Genomic DNA, 22,433 nt, shown 5'->3' with positions numbered 1-22,433 from the left:
AGAGAGCCATGAGGTGCCTCTCAGCCTCCTCCTCCCCAAACCGGACAAACCCGGAGTCCTCACCCGCTCCTCAGAGGACTCGCCTTCCAGCCCCGCACAGCTTTGTTGTCCTCCTCTGGACACATACGAGTACCTTCACATCCTTCTTAAATTTTAATCGCAAAGTTCCACAGTATAGTTGGGAAAATCTAACAGCTCGCTGCTCCCAAAGGCTAAACCCGTTCCTCCTCCTGTGCCTCTATCACGCTCCTCCTTTCCCGTGCCATGTGCTATGCTGAGCCCACTCACAAACCCGTCACGAAACTACTAACTTCTCCCCGAGTTCCCAAGTTGCGTTGGCTGCACTGAACATGAGAGCTTACACAAAGAGATATGTGGCCATGTCGTCTGCCGCAGGAGGATCATCTGATCTCAGCAACCGGAGCTGATGGCAGCTGCAACACATAAAGTCACCTTCAAACTTGTCCTGAGGAAGAGCAGCAGGAAAAGGTGCTAACATTCAGCTACAAAATACGCGAAACAGCAAACTGCATTCTCTCTGCAGCAAACTCTAATAATATTTAGTGGACATTAAATCATTCAGCATCATACAGTGCGATTTACTCAGAGCAGAAAGAAAACGTTCTCCCGATACGCATTTCACCATCGAAGATCATTTATCATTGTTTACAAGCCTGTGAATGGAAAGATTCCGTACCGTTACCTAGCAGAAGGAAAGGGGGTTTGCCCAGAATCTACACTTCTGGTAGAACTTTTGGCAGTCCTTCCCTCCCTGGCTTCTACTCGAAGGAAATTAATAAGCAGCACTATCTAAGCAGATCACGAGAAATGGAAATGGTTGGCTCAAAGCAGCTCAGGCAGCTACGGGAACCAACGCCAAGCGCAGAATCAAGAGCATCCTGGTCCCGCTGGTCCTGCGTGACCTCCAAGCGTTCACCGGCAGCCAACCAGACAGGCCTGGACACAGCAGCCCCAGTCAGCAAACCCGTGTATTTCTGCACAGAGAAGGCTAGCAATCAACACAAATACTATGAGAATTTTTTTTTAGAAATGATTAAGAGATTCCCGAATCTGAAAAAAAAAAAACCCAAAACTTTTCTCCTACGTAAGAATAGCTGTACCATGTTCTAGTTGTTTCACCATGTTTTTAGCCTGTTCTAGTGTTCAACCACCCGCACGGTAAAAATTACTTTCTTGTACGTTCAGATGGCATTTTCTCAGTGGTGCCTGGTGACAAGGCAAGAGACAAGTCCAGCTCCATCTTCTCTGTACCCTTCCCACGCAGGCAGGAACTTTTCAGAATTATGTGAGGTTTATCATTACAGCATCTGGTCCTACTAGCTGGAAAAAAGCTAATGTTCAACCATACGAGTCATCTACTTTCTCTTTTGTGACGAACAAGTTCTTGCCTGTGGCTGACCAAAGCTGCTTTGGTGGGTGCATGGGCAGATCTCTGGGCATCCAGCTCAATCCAGGAAGACAAACCGGGGCCGCACTGTCACCCGCGTTTCACTGCAAGAGCAGATACGGCAACACCGACAACCGTATTTCACTCCATTGTGCAAGTCAATTCTGCCGGCTAAGGTTTATCACCAAGAGTTAAAACAAGACACAGGATATCATACCTAAGAAACAGAACCTTTTTTTCCAGCACGAACCTGCATATTTAGATGTTATCCTTGTCTCATTTTACTAATCCATGTTTCCTCAACACAAGAATAATTTCCCACAGTAATGTGTCCCATTTGTCATTTGGGTTATGTCCAAAACCCCGCTCTCGAAGTTAGAGCTGACTGTGATTGCGCTGGGGGAGGTGGATAGGAATAAATCGATTTCAGCAATACTGGGGGGGAAGCCTTACTACACATACACTGTCTCCAAAAACAAAATTATTTTTTCTTAACCGTGACGGTACACTTCTGGGAAGACTGCATTAAGGATACCTAAATTATTCTGACATGCCATTTATTATATTCAATTTTATTTCTATACAATTTGGCACAAAACAAGTCAATTTTATAATACAATTTGTCTTGAAAACTGCTTAGTAGGACACAAAAGAAGTAATATTACTTGGAAAAATTCAGCAGTTGTCTGCCTTTCAGCACTAGCAGTTACAACAGAAGAAGTACCATTATTGTATAATACTATATTTTTGTAAAGGTAAGGGATCAGAGAATAAACAAAACTCCATAGGAAAAAAGCATCATGCTGTTCCTTATCAAAGCTACAAAACCAAAGCAAGCGAGGAAAACAAGTTCTGCTTTGTTGAAGGTACATCACTGACATTTGAAGCCAAGAAGAGAAAAACCCAGAACTTCATGTAAAACAGTTATCAGGTAAGTTTTTAAAGGAAAAAATCGATTTTATCTTTAGCGCTCTTCAGGTATCATATGATAGAAGAGAACAATACGTTCTCAAAACTGGAATATGAATTATGTCTTATTGGTAATATTACTGAAGTACATTGCTACTCATTCAGTAATTTACAAGTGTTAATAAAGCCCCATAAAATCTTTTTATAAGGTTTGTTTTATAGCTAGGAGCATAAAGGCAGAATGGTTAACAGCCTGAATTCTAGAAACATACACAGTCCCTAAGAATCAGGCCATGGGGGGTTTTTTGTCCCTACACCACAACGGGGCAAGTTTCAAATTCAGGGAAGAAGTTCCACACGTCCATTTCTCAGTTCTTAATCAGAATGAAAGAGCCTTTCTTGTCTATTTTTGTCAGACCGTATCCTGACAACTTTCTTTAGGCATAAGTCCGACTAAACTCCTACAACGCACTACCTGTTCCAACCCATATGCTATGTCCTACAAATACAGATAAAAACAGTTTGTGTGGTCGTGAAAAGAAAGGGCCCTGACAGAGATTAAAAATAATCAAGAAAAAAAAAAAAAGAACAAACAGGAGGGAGAAAGTGGTTTCGGATGCGGTACCACTGAAGAAAAAGGACACAGCACGTCAAGGAGTGCCATAAGCTGCTTTAGCACATGACAGCCAGCGTCTCCCAAACCAGCTACAGGCTAACTGAAAGCAGCATCTATTTAAGATAGAAAATACGCCATTTCATAATTAACCAACGGCCAAAAGCTTTACGCATTAGTTGTACAGTTTATTTAGTCAAGACAAAAGCTTGTACAGTTTTGTAACTGTGTACAGAAATGAAAACATCTGAAATATATTAGTTTTTTCCCCCTGTATATTTAACTTTGTTCTTGGAAAAGTGTGTCTCCTTTTTTTTTTTAGGATTCCCGTTTCAGCAGTACATATGCTCCCATCACTGCCAGAAGAGCATACTGCAAAAGAAAACAGAGAATAAAGTCTCATTATAATTTATCTTCATAGAAGCTCTGAAAATAGAAATTGTTCAAAGTGTGCCCTCTCCAACGTTACACCTTCTAGAGGAGTACGCAATTAGAGTTGTGTTCCTACAGAATTACAGGAATATTTTAACGTGATCACATTCATTACAAACAGGCATCACAACCACATGCACTTAACTTATGCCATTCCTATAAATGAAATGTTTTCAAATTATTACATATACCAAGTTCTACCGGATAACAGACCGGCTAAAATCAGCAAGAGAACACAGCTCCTTTTATATTCGCTACCAAGCCACAGAAACAAGTTTATTAACATGTATTCTTGTATGCAAGACTCCTACTACCTTTACTTGCTAGTTTATAGTTTTAAATTTAAGTAGTCAAAATGTCTGTACACATACCTTAAATTTTGGGTAGTCATTCATTATTATAGTTACCATGCCAACGTAAGGCAAAAATCTATAATTGACAAAACAGATGAAAGTGAAATTAACCCTCAAATATTACATGGAAATATTTCAATGTTCCTCAGTCTCAAATATTTTAGATAATGGATTTCAGAGAACAAAAGTCAGATCGACAGCAGCAACTTTAAAGACATTATGTACTTAATGAAAATTTGGGAGCAAGATTTCTCAGATTTCCCTCTCCTCCCACATTATTCACATCTGTACATTATTCACAGCATTAAAAATATACATGGATCCAGGAATGGCAAGTAAATATCATGGTAATGAGGGGTACTCACAAAAGCCTAACATCCCACAACACAAGGGAATCGGCTTTTTAGGGTCTCCTGTTGTTCTGCAGCTACAAAAGCCATACAATCTAACACAGAACGGGTTTCAAACTAATAGAGAAAGTATTTTAAATTAGCATTTAACCTAGTCTACCAGCATTAAGGGTTTAGAGGGGCACTTGTTCTGTTTCTTTTTATTTAACTCGAAGGCAGGGACAGAATCTAAAAAAAATACATAAATAATCAAGCAAACAAATATTCTCGCAGAAAAGTATTTTGCATTGTTACGCAAGTTAACCCTCTATTTACAACAGCTTATGGAACCCTTAGATTAGGGAATAAAATACACAAGTATATCATGTGACACAAGAAGTCCTATTTTCCCCTGGGTTTGGCCTGTGACGTTAACCTTAGCCTCCCGGACACAGCACAGCTCACATCGAGCTCCTCGTGGCATCACGACGACTCTCATAGCCCAAACAATACTAACGCTTTGCTACAGGCTCTAAGCAAAACATTCCAAATAAGAACAGTGTAAACCAACCATTTACGTTTGTCACTAATGCACATCTGAATGCGAAATATTTTTTTTCCTTAGATAAAAGTTTAATCAAGTTATTTGAGAAAAATCTCAAGAGATTTCATCTCACCTGGGGAAGGGGACAAAGTCAAAAGCCCAAACCTCGCATAAAATTCCCGTGGAATGCGGAAATAATTTCCTAGTGATCTCTAGCAATTACAAGGATAAGTTGGTTAACTTTGTATTTACTGTTGAAGTATTTGTTAAACGTGCCATTTTCCCAAAAAATTAGTTGCCACTTTCCACATCAGTAAGAGGATTACAGAAATCAACTTTTCCAGGTAAAGTAGGGTTTTTTAACTACGATTTTATTTAAGAAACGAAAAAAATACTGTACCAGATCTAGTCTGTACCAACAGCAGAACTGATGTCAATTGAAAATTTTCTTTTAGTTACAAAGACCATATACATTTTGCACTACTTACCCTCTTGCTCTTCCAACAACATCCTTCTTCTCTAACCAGTTCTGACCTTCTTTGTATAAGCCTCTATCATCAACTTCATTATTATCACCTTTAGTCAGAAATTTGATGTTCCCATTTTCTCTAGAAGGCAATGAGGTGATGAACTAAATACCACTTAATTTTAAAACCTCAATTAACATCTACACAGCACAATGAAGATGGAAAGTGCTACAAGATTAGATAAGAATGTTTACTTCCAGTCCTGCTTATTTAACAAACACCATTAAATCATTAACATTACAGTCTTTACTGACAGAGTCAATAGACTTTAACAAGAAATGTCTTCTAAACAGTCCTAGATTGTCATTTGATGTAATCAATTACACAACCAACACGAAAGGGATACTGTCCATCCAGAGCAGGCAGTAAACTTCCTCAACAAAAGCAGTATGTGCCCGTCTGGGAAAAAAGATCCCAACCCTCTGAATTTTCAACAGAACTGAAATTTAACTCTGAAATACTGAACAATACCCTACCAAGAGGTTTGGTTGTGTGGTGGGTTTGGTTTCTTTGGTTGTGTGGTTTTGTTTTGTTTTGGTTTTTTAATTGTGGAATAAGATCCTGTGAAGTCATCACACATTAGAGAATTTCACCGAATTTGAATCACAAATTTCAGATAAGGTGGACCTTGTAATAATACAATGTTTTAGGCAATTTTCTTCTAAGTTCTATAAATTTGTTTAACTCTTAGTAATCATATTTATGTCAAAATAAATCTTTGTCCTCCTTTTGATGGCAATAAATACTGAAGAGCCTCTGAAGTAGCTGTAAATCTGCATCAAATTCAGTATTTTGTCACTAACGCTGCAATAGTGAGTTCCAGGCAAAACCTCGCTTACGTTTGGTATTTATTAAGGTGGCAAATAAAAAACCACAGGTAACCAGTCTTTAGGTAACATCACACAGACAAAACATTCTGTGGGGTTTTGGGGGCCTGTATGGAGAAACCCAAGCGACAGGCAGGCTTCCCCAGGAGCCCTTCTTCCCCCGACCCAGCTGAACCCCGCAGAGCTGCAGCGCCGGGCTGGCACCCTGACCTCTCCTGGCTGCTGCGGAGGCTCAGTCCTTCTTGTAGGAATAGAGGTTTAAAACCCTGAACGCACCTAAATCATAACCTTCCCCTACTGTTTCAAATGAACAAAGTATCTTGAACATGATATAATTTAACCCCTGCTGTTAGAAAACCTGCCACATTTCGCTGCCTTTCAAGCATTAGGCATATGGGCAGGTGATACACGCAAGACTTCGGTTCAACACTCCCGTTTAAATAAAGTTATTAAATTTACATTCTTCAAAATCATTTTGCTCAAGAAGTTGCTAAGTGCAAGTAATGATAGCAAGAAACAAGGGGGTTTTATGAAGACAAATTAGGTATTAAAAAAAAAAAAAGTCGAGGCAATTCTTGGATATACATCATTTGTTTCAAAAAAGCGTTGAAGAACAGATACTACTCAAAAGATGAAACACCTTCCGTTCGTGGCCAGGACTTCCTGAGGAGCAAATACGCCAGTGCTTGCCACCTCCAGGTCAGCTTTTTGCTGTGCAGAATTAGAAACAGAACTGCCTCTCTTTTGCTTGAGAAGGAACTGTCCATCATAACAGGCACATGCAATAAAGGTAAAAACAAGTAATCAAACCTGTTGCTTTTCAGCATGAATTGGTGTTGGCATTGGGACCAATAGACACAAAAAGACTAAGAAACTCTTCTTTCATTCTGAGTCAAATCTCTTTTCTGAAAACTTCAGTTAGCAAAGATCACGTACTTGTCAGACTTGATCTATAGTTCTGATCCCAAACCTTCACCTTCCTTCAGAGATTTGCTTTTAGAAGTAGCTATTTCTCATAACCAAAATCCCAATTCTGCAAGAGTCAGTACAGAAGCAGACTCTGCTCCCATACGTATTGCTACTGCTGGCGCAACAATGCGTACAGCTCGCGTTACTGGACTCCTCTTTGGCGTAGGGTTACCTACTTCGAACCCGAGCAACTGCCCCGAGGGACCAGAGTCAGGGTCTTAAGAAATGTGCCACAGAACCGGGGACAAAAGCAGATTACATCCTAGAGATGAATTTCATCTTACAGCATATCCTCGCTTGCTTTTTTCATAATATGCTACCAAACTAAAATGTGAGTGAACGTCACGGTGAAGGAAACTATGTTTAGAAACAAGGAAAATGCCAAGTTGCATTACTTTTCATGTATTTTGATTACTCTGTGAACTATTGGAATGTCTCTGCCTTCAACTTTAAAAACAACTATTTCACCAGCTCTGATTGGGTCATCATGGAAATTTGTTAAGAACAGCAGGTCTCCCCTGTGAAAAGCTGGTTCCATGCTGCCACTGCAAACAAAGAGAAAGAGAGAGTTTATCAGCATCATGGTACATGAAAGAACCACCACGAAAACAACGAACATTTAATTTTTACAAATAAACTCACAATTTTAACTGAAGTCTGTAGCTTCAGCCATTTGGTAACACTACACACAGACATTTAACAAACCCAAACCTCAGCAAGTCCCAAGCTGAGCCAGCCCACAAAAGACTCCCTTACCGCCTCAGTGAAAGAAAGGAATGAGCAGTATAGAGAAGTCGCAGTACTGTAGCTCTGATGAAGGAACAAACCGAGCCATTCTGGTTAAGAACACCAATCCATTACTGAAAAGCCAAAGAATGCTTCCCAGTACAACAGGGAGTACTTCTCCACGTAGAAAGAGTTTAATTAACACGAGCAAGAGTTACGCTTACATCAGTGATTTATGGTCAGAAAAACTATGCCTTTTTTCAAAGCCAGCCATAGTATCTTTTGGCAACAACCTTTGAGGTAGGATTCCAGCTCCCATAACTAGTAACATGGACAACCACTATTAAAATACTGTTATTTTACTGCATACATTCCTGCTGACACACATTCAATTTCTTTCAGGCTGAATCTTCCATGAACATGTGTTTAGCTTCATGTATTTGATCAGCACTCGGGGGCCTGGCTGTAAAGACTGGCTTTTTATATACCAGAAGTAAGGCACCGCTGAGAGAAAAGCGACACACAAGTATAATTTACTCATAAAAGAAGTTCTACTGTAATAAAATTTTAAAATAAATACACATATGGTAAAAAAAAAAAAAAAAAGACATTAACAAATACAGAATCAGAATCTGTTCAATGGCTTCTGGAAGTGCTGCACATTCACATATTTTCTCCAGGTGAGAACAGAAACTTCACAGGATTACATGTATTCATATGAAAGCAGAATTAACCTTTTGGAATCCTAACTCCTACACAGGGATTACTATCCCTAGGTACCAATATGTAGATGTAAGTAATCTTGAGTAGTTCATCTGTTACTTAAGTGAACAAGCTGAGATTTTCAAAGGTTTCATACATCTACTGTTTCTACAAACTGCAATGAAAACTAGATTGCAATTACAAAAGCAGCCTTTGCCCAGTTAGTAGAAAAATAAGTGTTTGAGTACTTCTTAAAGTAGGTGAGATTTCAAACTCCAAATCTATCCAAGGGGGAAGGGGAGGAGACAAAGGACAAAACCATAGTTAGACTTTAACAAAAAAAGCCTTTCTATTGACTTACCTGAGCACCACAACAATAGGGCTTTCACTTCCAGTAACGACGATCAGCCCTTTCCATATCATAAGGGCAGAAGACACTATCATGGCAAAATTTAAGACTTGGTAGTACAGCTATATGAAACAAGAAAATTGTTTTTAAAAGTTACTGTGTTGTATTTAGAAACACAACATAGAATTTCAACCCACGTGCACCACTGAATCCCAATCCAGGCGTGTGGATCGTATTCCAACAGAAGCCTCGTGGAACAGATGGCCGTATGGGCAATCCAACCACTCAAACCGTACTGCAGCGTGAAGTTTTAATGCACTGTGTGCCTCAATCTTGGCTTATTAGGTCTGTGCAATACTGCCATTTGTTAGTGCTAGAAGCTGGTGAGCTCACTAGCAAAGACCTCCAAAATACAGAAAGCTACATGGCAAATGATCAAATCTATTTTGATCACGCATCCTTGACTCCTAGCTGAGCTTGTAAGTATTTAAGACACACATAAGAAATGCTATACTATAACATTTTTGTTTAGAAAGAGGAACTATGGGGGCGGAAGAGAGACAAAAAAGAATAATTTTCTGCTATTGTCAGGCGAAAGCTTCTTATGTGGAAAATCTTTTGTCAATTTGACTAACTTTCTGCCCCCAAATTCTACTGCTTCGGTAGCCATTACAGCAGTGGATATGTTTTCTTCACACAATTTTTTTTTTTTTCTGGGCAGCATACGACAATACTCTGGTGGAAAATGGCTCTGCCCACCTCCGTTTATCATGGGGCTCACCGATGGAAAACATGGAACCAGAAATTTCCAGACCATCATTCTAGTTTGAAAAGATATATGCTATGATTTTCGGGTATGTGACCCGTTTAACGGCATTGGCCAAGCTTCAATATCCGCTCTGAAGTTTTTTTTTTTTTTTTTTTTTTTTTTTCTCTAAGTGATTGATAGATCTTAGAAAAAACCCACACCAAGGAACTTCCACAGCCTGGAAATGAGAAGGTTTGTTACCCCTCTCATATTCTCCCTTCCAAGCAGTTACTTGCACAATCGCATAGCAAAGATAAACCAAAGACACCTATTTTGAACTACAGGAGTTCAGAGATACGCGTTAGTTCCAGGCGCTGCTCCCGCAGAACGCTGCCGACACCTGACAGGGACGCACGGACGCGGTGTCTCAGCTCTCCCCCCCCGCCCGAGTGCCGCCCGGCCCCGCCGCCCCCCGCCCCGCCGCCCGTTCCCGGCGCGGCCGCCCAGCGCCCCCCGGGAAGGGCAGAGGGGGCGGCCGCGCACACCCCCGGCGGAGGCAGGGCCCAGCCGGCGCCGGAGCGGCCCCCCCACCGACGGCAGGCGCGGCAAGCCCGGCCCGCCCCGCGCCCCCGGGCCGCTCCGCAGCTCCGGACCCCCCGAGCGGCCTCCGCATCCCGACCCCGACCCAGCCCCCGGCCCGCACGCCCCGCTCCCGGCCGCTACCTGCCGCTTGTTCATGCGCCGCAGGTCCCCGAAGAGATCCATGGCGGCCCGCGGGGAAGGGCCGCACCCGGCCGGCGGCGGGAGCTACCGGCGCCCTCCCGGGCGGCTCCTCAGAGTGGGGCGCGGCAGAAGCCGCTCACAGCCCCAACGCCGGCGCTGACCGCGAGCCGCGACTGCTGCCGGCCCGGGGGAGCGGCGGCGCGGGCCGCCCCTCGGCGCCCCGGGAGCTGTAGTCTCCCGCCGCCCGCCGCCCCGCTCCGGCGCTGGGCCTGCGCGGCCGCCCGGACTACAGCTCCCGGCATGCCCCGCGGCGCGGGGCCCTGAGGGCGAGGCCCCCCCCGCCTCGCGCCCGCGGAGGTGCCCGACCGGTTTGCCGTCCGCGGGGTCTCCCGCTGGGCGCGGGGACGCCGCGGTAGGGCGGGACGAGCCAGAGCCGCCCGTCGAGCAGCGCAACGGCGGCAGCGGCCTCGCGGGGCACCGTCTCCTGTGGATCAGGCGGCTGCCGCGGAGCGCCCTCCGCCGCCGGCTGCGTGTGCGCTGCGCATTGGCGCGCCGGGGGCGGGGGGGGCAGCGCCGGGGGCGGGGCCAGGGAGGGGGAGCGCCCCCGTGTCACAGTGCCCCGTGTCACGGCGCCCCCGGAAGATGGAAGATTTCTGAATTTGCTTTGTGTAATTAAGATTTTAATTAAAAAGGTGTGGGACAAACTTACCTATTCTTTAAGAGCGGGGTCTGCCCACTGAAATGTTTGATAGATTCTCACACAGCAAAAGTTTGTCTGCAGTTCCCCACAAGTCGGGTTTTCATACCACGCTACTTAGCTTTTTTTTTTTTTTTTAAAATAGAGGTTTTCTCCGATGTGAGATCGGCTTGCCTTTTTTTTTTTTTAATGACAAAGATTAAAAATGGTGATTGGGACAAAATGATCGGGAAGTGGAATCAATAGAAGAGACTAACAAATCACAGTCTCTGGTGGGTGACTGTTATCCACAAAACCCGGAGCTGCATATTATTTTTCATGCTTTTTCCATGATGTATTGAGTCCTTTTGCAGAGTTTGCAGATGTGTCCGTATAAGACAGAGAAAAGGAACGATAAAGGTAATAGTTTGGTGAAGCTTTAGGAAAAGTCCAAATACCTGTTGGTTACCTGCTGCCCGCGACACGAATGTGAGAGTTGCTGTTGTAAGAGGGTAGTCATTCCGCTCTTCGGTTTTTCATTTGCTCCTCTAAGAGTTGCTAATTGCTCATTCCCGTGAGCTCAGTGCGTCTCACATGTTCTTCTGTTTCAAATGAACCTCTTCATGATGTGCAAACTGTCAGTCGGTCTGTATTGTTGATAGAGGCGTACTGTGGGGATGATTTGGAATCCATGCCTGTTTATGAGCCTGTAAACCTTCCCAGTGCCAGCTAAATCCTGCTTTGCCGTGGCTGACTGCTCCCGTAACTGCACTTCCCACATGTCTGATATTTATACAACTGGGAAATGATGATCAAAAAACTGCTAACGAAAATATACAACACATAAGCTACCCATTGTCTAGTTACACTTCTCTCCCAGAAAATTGTGCCTTTCAAGCAAAAAAAGGCCAAACTCTCATTTACACCAGAAATAATTGCAGCTGGAGTAAACCTAAGGCCCTCATTGGATGTAGCACTAATTTACAGCAGGGCAGCAGAACTGAGTTTAGACCAGTAACTCACAGGCACTTCTAAACAATCTGACAATTAAATCTTTGTTAAATTTACTTTGCCATTGGAATTAAATCTTTATGTTATTTCTTATGGTTATAGATCATAGAATCATAGAATGGTTTGGGTTGGAAGGGACCTTGAAGATCATCAAGTTCCAGCCCCCCTGCCATAGGCAGGGACACCTCCCCCCAGCCCAGGTTGCCCACGGCCACGTCCAGCCTGGCCTTGAACACCTCCAGGGATGGGGCCTCAACACCCTCTCTGGGTAACCTGTGCCAGTGCCGCACCACCCTCACAGGGAAAACCTTCTTCCTAATGTTCAGTCTGAACCTGCCCTCTTCCAGTTTAAAGCCATTCCCCCTCGTCCTATCGCTACACGCCCCAGTAAAAAGTCCTTCCCCAGCTCTCCTGTAGGCCCCCTTTAGGGACTGGAAGGCCGCAATAAGGTCTCCCCGGAGCCTTCTCTTCTCCAGGCTGAACAGCCCCAACTCTCTCAGCCTCTCCTCATAGGAGAGGTGCTCCAGCCCTCGGATCATCCTCATGGTTCTCCTCTGGACATGCTCCAGCAGGTCCATGTCCTTCTTCTGTTGGGGACTCCAGAGCTGGATGCAGTACTCCAGGTGGGGTCTCATGAGAGTGGAGTGGAGGGGCAGAATCACCTCCTTTGACCCGCTGGCCGCACTTCTTCTGATGCAGCCCAGGATGCGGTTGGCCTTCTGGGCTGCGATCGCACACTGCCGGCTCATGTTGAGCTTCTCGTCAATCAGCACCCCCAGGTCCTTCTCCTCAGGGCTGCTCTCCAGCCATTCCCCGCCCAGCCTGGAGTTGGGCTTGGGATTGCCCCGACCCAGATGTAGGACCCTGCACTTGGCCTGGTTGAATGTCATGAGGTTCGCTTGGGCCCACCTCTCCAGCCTGTCCAGGTCCCTCTGGATGGCATCCCTCCCCTCCAGGGTGTCTACCTCGCCACACAGCTTGGTGTCATCGGCAAACTTGCTGAGGGTGCACTCGACCCCACTGTCCATGTCACCGACAAAGATGTTGAACAGTACAGGTCCCATTGTACATTTCTATTACATGTATGTACATTTCTATCACAGTGACTCATTATATTAATGCAGAATATCATATTTACCTTAATATTAAAAAAACACACACCAAGCCAGCTTTTGTTCCAAAATATCATGTACCACACCCAAATTCCTACTAAAGTACAATAGATTTAAACCTTACTTTGCATTTAAATGTATGTTGACATTTAACAGTAAATATTTGACACTTTTCTATTATCCAGTTGTTCTAAGCGAGTTTACAACCTTTGTTTGCAAGGCTATTTTATACTGGTTGTGATGATGAAGTAGTTCGGGTTGGTTAACGGTATCTGCTCCAATAAACTGTTTTGGAGTGTTTTTCCTGCTTCGACAGCTGCACAGCGCAGTGCAGAGATGCGTGTGCTCAGCAGTCCGCAAATATTGCTACCCCAGAGTGAGAAACGGACGGAATCACAGACTGGTGAGGGTTGGAAGGGACCTCTGGAGATCATCCAGTCCAACCCCCGGACTGGGCAGGCACAAGAAGGTGCGGCTGATAAGCCCCTGGGCTCGCTGGTGCCTTGCTGTGCTCTCTTGTGGCCGCTGCATCCCAGAATAAATCGGGAGGCTTTTGAGGCTGTTGCAGGATTTCATTGATGCAAAGGCGACAGGAAGACTCAGGATGCTGCTGTGCTTCTGCACCTTCCTGCAGACGCAGCTGCGTACAGTCTCGCTGTAGTTTAGAAGTCACAAAATGAATGGCTGCAAATAAAAGGATGAATTTGCGCCCTAGACTAGGGTTGCGATGCCGCCACGCACGGAATGAAGGCAAGTGGCTGTGACAGGAGAATGATCTCCGAGCATTATGTGTAGGTAGTGCTTTAATTCTCAAACCAGGCAGAAAATTATTCTTGCCTGTTGTGAAGTAGGAATACATCAACTCTGGAGTTGGACGGCAAGCTGTTTAGCAGGGAAAGGGCAGCGACTGAGAGAAAGTAAATGGCAAAGACTGGGCAGCGTTAGAGCAGGTCCGTGCAGTCATTCCTGATGGACAGAATGAAACGTGGAAGTTCAGGTGAGAAAATCGAATTTTGTGAGAAGTAGAGGGAGAAAGCAGAGCTAGTGTGTGGAGAATTTAGAAAAGCAAGAAGGCAACTTTGTGATGAAGCCTGGTAGGATTGCAGCTGCTTCGTGTTTTCGTTCACAGAGACGCTACGCTCTTTTGTCCCAGGCACAAACCCACGCTTAGTTCTGAGACCGTAGTATCTTTGTTAGTATCTTTGCCTGTCGATCTGCGCTTGATTAGAGTTCCAAAGCTGGGAAAACACTTTTACTCACCCATTGTTCATGGTGAGTCGAGGGAAACCTATCAGGAACGAGCTTTTCTTCCTTTTCCACAGATGTGAGGAGTCACCCACACTTCTGCTGGTGGCTTTGTTATTTTGCCATCTGGAAGATTTAGATTCTTAAAGGTTACATGTATTTTGAAACCTTCCCGACTCTGGATGTTTGACTTCAATATTTGTACAGTGGATCTTTTGGAGCTCTGCAGGTAGAAAATTATGCTAATTTTTTAGTACACAGAAAAATGTAGCTCTTGACATTCTGGCTGTCTTGCCAGACCTTTGCAAAGATCCAGGCGTTGGTGCTACCTGCATACATAATATTTGCATTACAGCTCTTTGTTTTCAAAGAGATTGGTCATGGGCAAATAACTAGCACCTCGCACCTGAGCTGAGAAATGTAGGTTAATAGGCAAAGCCGGAGAGGTCTATTTGCAGCCGCTCAGAGTAAAGCTCAGAAGAAACGCAATAGCTGACTTCCCCCGTGAGTGCTCTTTCTTTCCAAATACATTTGGAGCTGTTGTGCTTCCCGTTCCCGCTGCTCGGCAGGCTGTCAGAGCAGCCGGTAGCACACACCGCGCTGTCCCAAAGCGACGGGATGCCGCTTACACCAACACCGTGCTCTCCTCTGGGGTTTCTCCTCTGGGTTTTTGGGAGTTGGACTAGACGATCTCTCGAGGTCCCCTCCAACTCTGAAAATTCCGTGATCCCGTTTCTGGTTCCTGGCGCACTACGCTGCCCATGGGAGCGGCGGCGGCCGAGTGCGAGCGAGCGGAGAGCCTTTGCGCCGAAAGAAGCTTCTGCTGTATCGGCCGGGCAACAGCGTTGGGAGGGAAAAGGTGTGTCAGGGAGGGGATCTGTTTCAGAGGGAAAGGGCTGAAGAGCGAATGCCAACGGCAACTTGGGCGTCCGCTAAACACATCTCCTTTGAACCCGTCGCTTGCGAAGCAACACCGGCCCACGTGCACCCGGGAGACAATGCTGTTCTTCGCCTTCTCGGCCAGCCCCAGTTCGACTGTCTTTTACCATGTCCATAAGAAGGATCATGACCCTAATACTTCCCCCCACTACGTTTAGTTTGTCGCCAGCGGAACTGCGCAGGACCGGGTGTTGCCGTCTCTGGATGGTGTTGCTCCACATTTGCACCCATCATTACACAGCTGAGCACAGCTGCAGGGCACTCCGCGCTCCGCTCGACCCAGTGCCTGCTTCTCCTCAGATTCTCCAAACAATCAGTCTCTGAACATCGTACCGTTCTCTGAGCCACACAGCCGAGCTGACGATACGGGCTGGGAGAGCCGGTTCCTGGGAACGGAGCCCTCCGTTGCCTCCTTCCGCATGGAAAGACGCGAGCGCCAACAGCTGCGCGGCGGCCGGCAGGGAGACACGGGTCCCTCCTTCCCCCGCGTCGGGGGGTTTACCTGCGGCTTCATTGGCTTCGACACTTCAGCCTCATTCGTTTTCACACGCACAACGCCCACTGGTGTGCTGAAGGGCTGCTTTGCTGCGTGTGAAAAACAGTACAGTGGAGTGTGACCCCAGCTACACACCTCTGCTCTTAAAAGTGATTCCTGAAGTCATTTCAGCGGCTTCTGTTAGAGCCCACAGCAGGCGGCGCCGGGCAGCGCTGCACGCCGTGCCTTTGAAACCCCACTAAGGTCCCTTACAGCGGGGCACCCAACAGGCCAGGCTCTGAGCGACCCGTCGCTGTGGAAATGTGGGCCTTCACCTTTGGGGTTATTCATGTGCTTTCTGGCTGCACTCTCGCTCTTCTGGGAGGCTTTTCTGCAGCCGCTGGAAGTCTAAGTACGTTCATTTCCCCGGGGCTTCGCGAAGGCTGTGATTTATCTGGTGCTTTCAGCGCACGCCGGCACGGGGCTTTCTTATTTTGCCATTGTGTCTTCTTTTGGTTTTCTGTTGCATTCAAAGTCATCTGCCCTTTATCTCAATAAAATTCCTTTCTTTGCTTTAGGGGTGTTGGCTGGACAGTGAGAGTTTTGTAGTTCAAAACATCTCAGCCAGGGTTCCCATGTAAATCGCCTCTGAGAACCCCTCTGGTCTCCTCTCCCCTTCGGGGCGGGTTGTGGCGGGTAACCCCGCGGCGGGGGCTGAGGAGGCGCTGCTGCCGCACCGGCTCCGTCCGCGGCCGAGGAAGGGGTCTCCGTGTTCCCTCAGCAGCCTCCAAAGCGCCATTTCCGTACCCAAAATGTGTCGCGAGCAGCGCGGGTGTCTGATACCTTCTGGGGTCGATTCCAAGGGGGGCTCAGGCGCCCGTCCTGGGGCTGCGATGGGTTTTGCCCCCGCGCAGTCCTGCGGTGCCGGGCTGCGGTGCTGCGGCGCTGCGGCGGAGGGGATCCCGCTGCCCACCGCATCCCTGGCGGCAGCCCCAAACCTGCAGGTGTGCGCTGCAAAAACGGGCTTTGCTGTTGTGCGCTGCAAAAGTTGTTTTGTCTGATGCCATAGTGCCAGGAGACAGCTGTTTCTTTAGAGCAGTGGTCTACAAACGTTTTTGGTCCCACACCCCATCAGTAAAAAATTTTTGAGCTTGCAACCCCAATACCTGCGGATTTATTTATTTATAAATAACAGAAATGTACTACTCTGCTAAAATATTATGCACGTTATAAAACAGACACAACAATAAAAAAGGATGAGATAAAGGCGGAATAAGCATTTTTCAAAATTATTTTATTTTATGATATTTTATTATTTGTTAACGGTACAAAAAATGTTTTCTTCCCGCACCCCAGTGGATGCGCACAGCCCACTTTGGAGGCAGCTGCCTTAGAGCATGCCTGGCTTCCGTCTTGGGTAACTGCTCTCGTGAATCTTATTTTCTGTCTTGGTGGCTGGCGAGGATCTATTCACGGGCACAGTTTTCAACCAGAATGTCACTTTGCACGGTTGTATTTCGGAATGTATGAGTCAACATTTTTAGTCTGCTCTGCAACCCCGTGTCTGGATAGCTAACCCCATTACAGCTGAGTAGATTTGTTTCAGGGAATAGTTTATTTGTGAAAATAATTTCTTTTTCTGGGGGAAAAGGGGAAGGCGAGGGAGAGATCAAACTATCTGAACGTTCAATTGAATTTAGCAAATAATATTCTCTTTTCCTTCCCCTTCCCCCCAGGAATAGAATAAACAGAATAAAACTCAGAAACAACTTGAAAAAATGTTTAGGCTTTTCCAAGTGAAAAAAAAAAAAGATATTTTTTAAAACTGCCCAAGAGTAAATGAGGGGACGGTAAAAAGGTTTTTAAAAAATTCTAACCAAGCAAAATCTTAAATCCTTCTTCAAGAACAATCTCTTGGTGAACTAAAGATGTGTGCCGTGTGGTAGGTTTTTCTTTTTGCCGGGGGAGGGGAGAACACTGAGATGGCTTGTGGGATGTTTTCTTTCTTTTTCCTATGAAGACTGCTAAAGCTTTTGTATCAAACCAGCTTAGCCTGAATAATCTGAAATGTCCGCTTCCAGCCCGAGGTGTGGTTCTGTTCTGAGCGCCGCGGCCGCGCAGTGCTGGAGAGCTCAGAGGGGGGCGGTAATTTCTCCGTGGAGGAAAGGTCACATCGCTTCTGGGCCTTCCCAATGCATTTTAGTTACTAAACAGTTTTGATTTTTTTCCCCAAAGTTTATGTGCAGCTCTTAAATTCTTGTCACCTCAGCGTCTTGACCTGTTTATGACTTTTCCACGGTCTCTGCTCTCTTCTGTGACTGTATTACCTGGGAAGATCGGCAGCGTTGCGCCAGCGACTGAGGCGGCCGATAATGATACTCGCTTTCTTTGCTATTTGCTTAACCTGCACTGAAGAACCGAGGCTAAAACACTGCCTAGGAAAACAAAAAAGAGGTGACATATGTGATGGCGCTTGAAGACCTCGGCTGCCGTACCACAGAAGACGATCTGGCCCCCGGTCACCAAGTTCAACGGGTACGAGTTTGGCCTCTGGCCGCGGAGCGGGCTGTTTGGCGGCTGTGCTGTGACTTTTATGAGCATTTGGGAAGTGCTTGGCATTACATGAGCGGAGCACATCAGGCGTGGGACGCATCTCAGCGAGGTAAACCATCCGGAGCAATGCTAGTTGATGAAGAGATGTTTCTCTGCATATAGAGGGCTCTGCTCATTTTGCTAACAGCAACGGTATGGAAATGTAATGACCAAATGATATTTTGAGACAGCGGCTCCTGCGGTTACAGCCTGATTGCATTCATCAGGGACTGCTCTGCATCTTAACTGAGAAAGTGACAGTCACTTAAACCAGGAAATATTGTTGTACTTGACCTTCAGTATTGATCCGGCACGCAGAGCTACGGCAGTGCTGGCCAAGAGCCGGACGGGCGCAGAGAGCGCTGCACTGATAATGCGGTGCATCCCTATCCCCGCCATCCTATTAGAATCGTTGAATACAAAATAGCAGAATTTAAGAATATAAAATAAACAAAGTGGATAAAGGCTTCTGCCAAATCACATCAGGGGACATATCTGTGAAGGATACAATGCTCAGATTATTCTGCTAATAGTCACATTACTGCTCCAAATACATTTTTTCCTTCAAAGCAGAAACTGGGGGGTCAGAGAAGAAAACTCTGGTGCCTCCAGTTCATTCTCCAGATGAATTTGGGCCGTTTCCAGCGCCTCGCTTTTCCAGCTCTTTCCGAAACACCGTGTGGCAGCGGAGGAGAGCACGGCGCTCAGCACACAGCTCTGCTCTCGCCCCGGGCCAGCATCGGCCATCCCGGATGAGGTTTTCGGTGGAGACGGGGGTCTCCGTGTGAGTCGAGATCTGCCAGGACTCAGTCTCGCCGCCGACCCCACGGGTTGCAGTGACGGGCAGGTTGTGGCCACCCGCATTCGGGGCGGTGCGGTGCCACCCCGCTCTGTGCCGGGGAGGGCATCGCCTGAGCCCCCCGGGCAGTGTCCCCCCCAGGGACACCCGCAGCCTGCGCCCGCCGAGCCGCAGGGGCGCGGGCAGCCCGGGCAAGGTGCGGGCCGGGACCTCGCAGGGTGGCACTCGGCCCGGCGGCGAAGGCGAGTCGGCGCTCGGCCCCCGTGCGCTTTGCCGGAGGGTTTGCCACGGCCCGGCGCGGTCTGCCGTGCAGGGCTGTCCAGTGGGGAGAGGTCACCTGTCCTGTGGGCCGCCCACGCGGTCCCCTCCTCTCCACTGAGCCCTCTGCAGGGTCTCCCACCGAGACGCCCTCAGAGGGACCGCGTGGCCCCCGGGGAGGAAGGCTGTCTTTTTTCTAGCCATGAAATAAATAACATTAAACCCAATTTTTTGTACAGTCACTGTTGAGGAGAAAACACATTTTTTTTCAAAGGGAAGAAGTGCTCCTTCTTTCGTGCTCCTCCTGCACCCACCTCTGGCCACAGAAGCCGGTTTGTACGCGCGTCCCGGGGACGCGGGTCGGGTACGCCTGTGCCTGCTGTGTTTGCCATATTCTGTACTTGTTCCTCTTCTCACTCCACTCCCCACCCTTCGTCCTTCCGGGCGCCTAGACAGATAACCTTTTAGTAATAATCTGAAATTCAAATACAAAGAATTGACTCCTGAACTGCCCTAATATTTGAGAAAGGTTTTAAAATAAAATAGGCTGCTTTGTGTCCCATTATTGGCCTGGCAGCCGCGCGTGTATGCTAGGTGTACTGAGACAGGTAATATTAACAGAATGAAAAGGTCAGAGTTATATAAAAATCCGTTTAAAACTAAATAGACCTGCCGTACTGCATTCCCCACAGATACGCCGAGGTTAGGAACTGAGAACATTTGGGCCTTTGGCAGGTCAAGTTGTGCATCTGTAAACGCCCTCCAGAAATAAAGAGACCGGACAGGTCTGTGCTCAGCCCCATGCAGCGTCTGCTGCACCCGCCGCTGCGGGAAGGCTGTCTGCCGAGACAAGGCCAAGTTCCGCCCTGAGCAAGCCAAGATCAGCCCTGCGAGTAGCGGGGGTAGCGCGGGGGGAAGCGCCCATGCGGGAGTGGGCAATACATACGCGCATCGTGGCCAATAGCCCCACACGGAGGCAGATATACGTGGGAGTCGCTAAAGGGGCCACGCACTGGACAACACAACACGTGCATTCCTTGAATCAGATGCGTTTCTAGCTGAGTTTAGAGGTACAGCAAGGTGCATAGCCCCGGCGCGTACTGTTATCCTGGCGGGGGGAGGATGGAGGATTGGGGCTGCGGACGCCCCGGTGGCGTGCTAGACTGGAACAGTGGCTGCCACGCGGAGAACCCACTGCGCGGGAGGCACAGACGGGACTGGCGAGGTCTGGATTGCAGCGCAAGCACGGCTGCGGGGTGGGGAGAGGACAGACAGCCCCGGAGTGCAGGCGCGGGCACCTCCTGGCCGTTGGGTGGGGGCTGTAGGGCTGCAGAGGACGTCAGGACGGGAATATGACGTGCGGATCTCAGCTTGCAAGAAAAAGCCACAGCTTGGAAAGAGTGAGTCTAAAGCCATCCTGCCCAGATCAGACCACAGGTTTGTCTAGCTCAGGCCCTGTCTCGGACAGAGCCAAAACCACTGGATGCCTGGAGGATGCTGTAAGAACAGGGCATTCCCAAGCCAGAGAAGCTGGGTTTGTCTTTAAAGAGCGCTGAGTGGGTTTTTCCTCCATGAATTTGTCTAATTACTTTTTGATTCACCTAAGCTTTTAGGGTCTGTAGCATCCCGATGCAGAGTTCCCCGTCATAACTACATGTTTGTTGAAGAAGCACTTCTGAACCCTCCATCCCGTTGGGATGCTCCCGTTTCTCACGCAGGGAGCAGTCGGGCTGGCAGGAGGGCTGCGCCGCGCTCGCCGCTCCCCGAGCCCCACGCCGTGCCCCGACGCTTTGCTTCTCCCACAGCGCAGCGTTTGCTGCCGTCGGGGTTGATTGCACGGAGCGAGGCGGCTCTGGCCGACCCTGTGTCCCGCTTCCCCCCCTCACCGTTCCTTCCCGCCGCTCTCACAGCCTGTCTCACCGTCTCAGCACTTTTGTTGCTGGCAAATTGAACGCTTCGGAAAGCGTCTCAGTGCGGCCCCGTGGCGATGCGGAGGGCCGTCTCCACGCTGCCGGGAGGGCGATGGTACCCTCCCGCTGGTCAGTGAGCACGTATCCACGTGAAGATGTGCTCAGGATTTTCCCCGGTGGTTTGTGGGTTTTTTTCCACACATACTGCAGCCTCACGGGCTTGTTTCTGTCCCGTTTCCCGAAGACGCCATAGGCATGCAGCCCTGGGGACAGCCGGAGCCGGGCGGTGTGGCAGCCCGGCACTGCCGCGTGTCCCCCGGCACAGCGCCCGGCACCCGCCGTGCCGCCGCCGGCCCTGGCAAACCCGTCTGCGCTCCGGGAGGGCCAACAGCTGAGGAGAGCTCGCCCACGGTGAAAGCTTTGCCCCGTCCGGCCATCGCTGCGCTGCCGAGCGGGCGGTTGGGGTCCCGGCCGGGCGGCTTCTCTGTGCCTGGATACGCGGGAAGGGGCCTCGGTGAGCGCCATGCCTCGCCGGGGAGCAGACGGGCTCGGACAGGAAGGAGGTGTACATACACACACGCACGCACGCAGAAACACACACACACGCTCCCTGAAGCCTTAATTAGCACTTCTGCTCTAATCTGCCCGCTAGAGCTGCTGTGCAATGTCAGGTACCTCTGTGTTCAGCCAGGAGAGCGGCTGCAAAACGGTGGAGGATAAACGATGCCCGTCCCACCTCACGGGTTTTGTGAGGTTTAATCCGTTATTGTTAAAGCCTCAGAGGGAAGGAGGTATAGAAAAGAGGAGTATTAATGTCATCGTTGCAATTGACTGTCAGTGTCACAACATTAATTAAAAGCAAACAACTCAAATGTCAGACCTCACATAAAAACCTCTCGGCAAACACACACCGCAGATTTCGTTCCCTTTGTGGCGTCTCTCCAGCAGCTCTCACAAGCGCGCGGCCGCTTGCGCCCGTTCTTCGGTACGCGAATGCACAGCAAACCTCTCTTACGCCTTCCCTCCTCCGTGCCGTCCTCGCTGGCTGCATCGCAGCGTGCTGTCCCTTGACGTCCCTTCTGCTGGAACCACAGCCCTGGCGCAGGGATGGCGGCGTCGCCCCCCGCTCGCAGCGGCCGCTCCGCCTCTCCTCCAGCCCGGGAAGCCGAGCCTTCCCCAGCGGCTGCGGCGTGGAGGGAGGACGGGTGACCAACCACCCTCCGGACAGTGACAATTAGTTCATTAATAAGGCACCGC

General features: G+C 48.1%; 1 protein-coding gene across 1 annotated transcript; it reads right to left on the bottom strand.

The window, feature by feature from the left end:
• Positions 1–3,097: 3,097 nt before the first annotated feature.
• Positions 3,098–10,352, bottom strand: SEC11C (SEC11 homolog C, signal peptidase complex subunit). The gene is made up of 6 exons (XM_082497732.1): positions 10,160–10,352; positions 8,701–8,810; positions 7,307–7,456; positions 5,077–5,196; positions 3,734–3,791; positions 3,098–3,302 (listed from the first exon to the last, which is right to left on the bottom strand). The coding sequence occupies exons 1-6, from the start codon at positions 10,199–10,201 to the stop codon at positions 3,249–3,251; spliced, it is 534 nt and encodes a 177-aa protein (XP_082353858.1). The 5' UTR covers positions 10,202–10,352; the 3' UTR covers positions 3,098–3,248.
• Positions 10,353–22,433: the final 12,081 nt, after the last annotated feature.

Source organism: Vanellus vanellus (assembly GCF_965231255.1).
Source record: "Vanellus vanellus genome assembly, chromosome: Z".
NCBI lineage: Eukaryota > Metazoa > Chordata > Aves > Charadriiformes > Charadriidae > Vanellus > Vanellus vanellus.
Note: the sequence above shows the minus strand (reverse complement) of the source record. Positions and strands in the feature narration are given on the sequence as shown.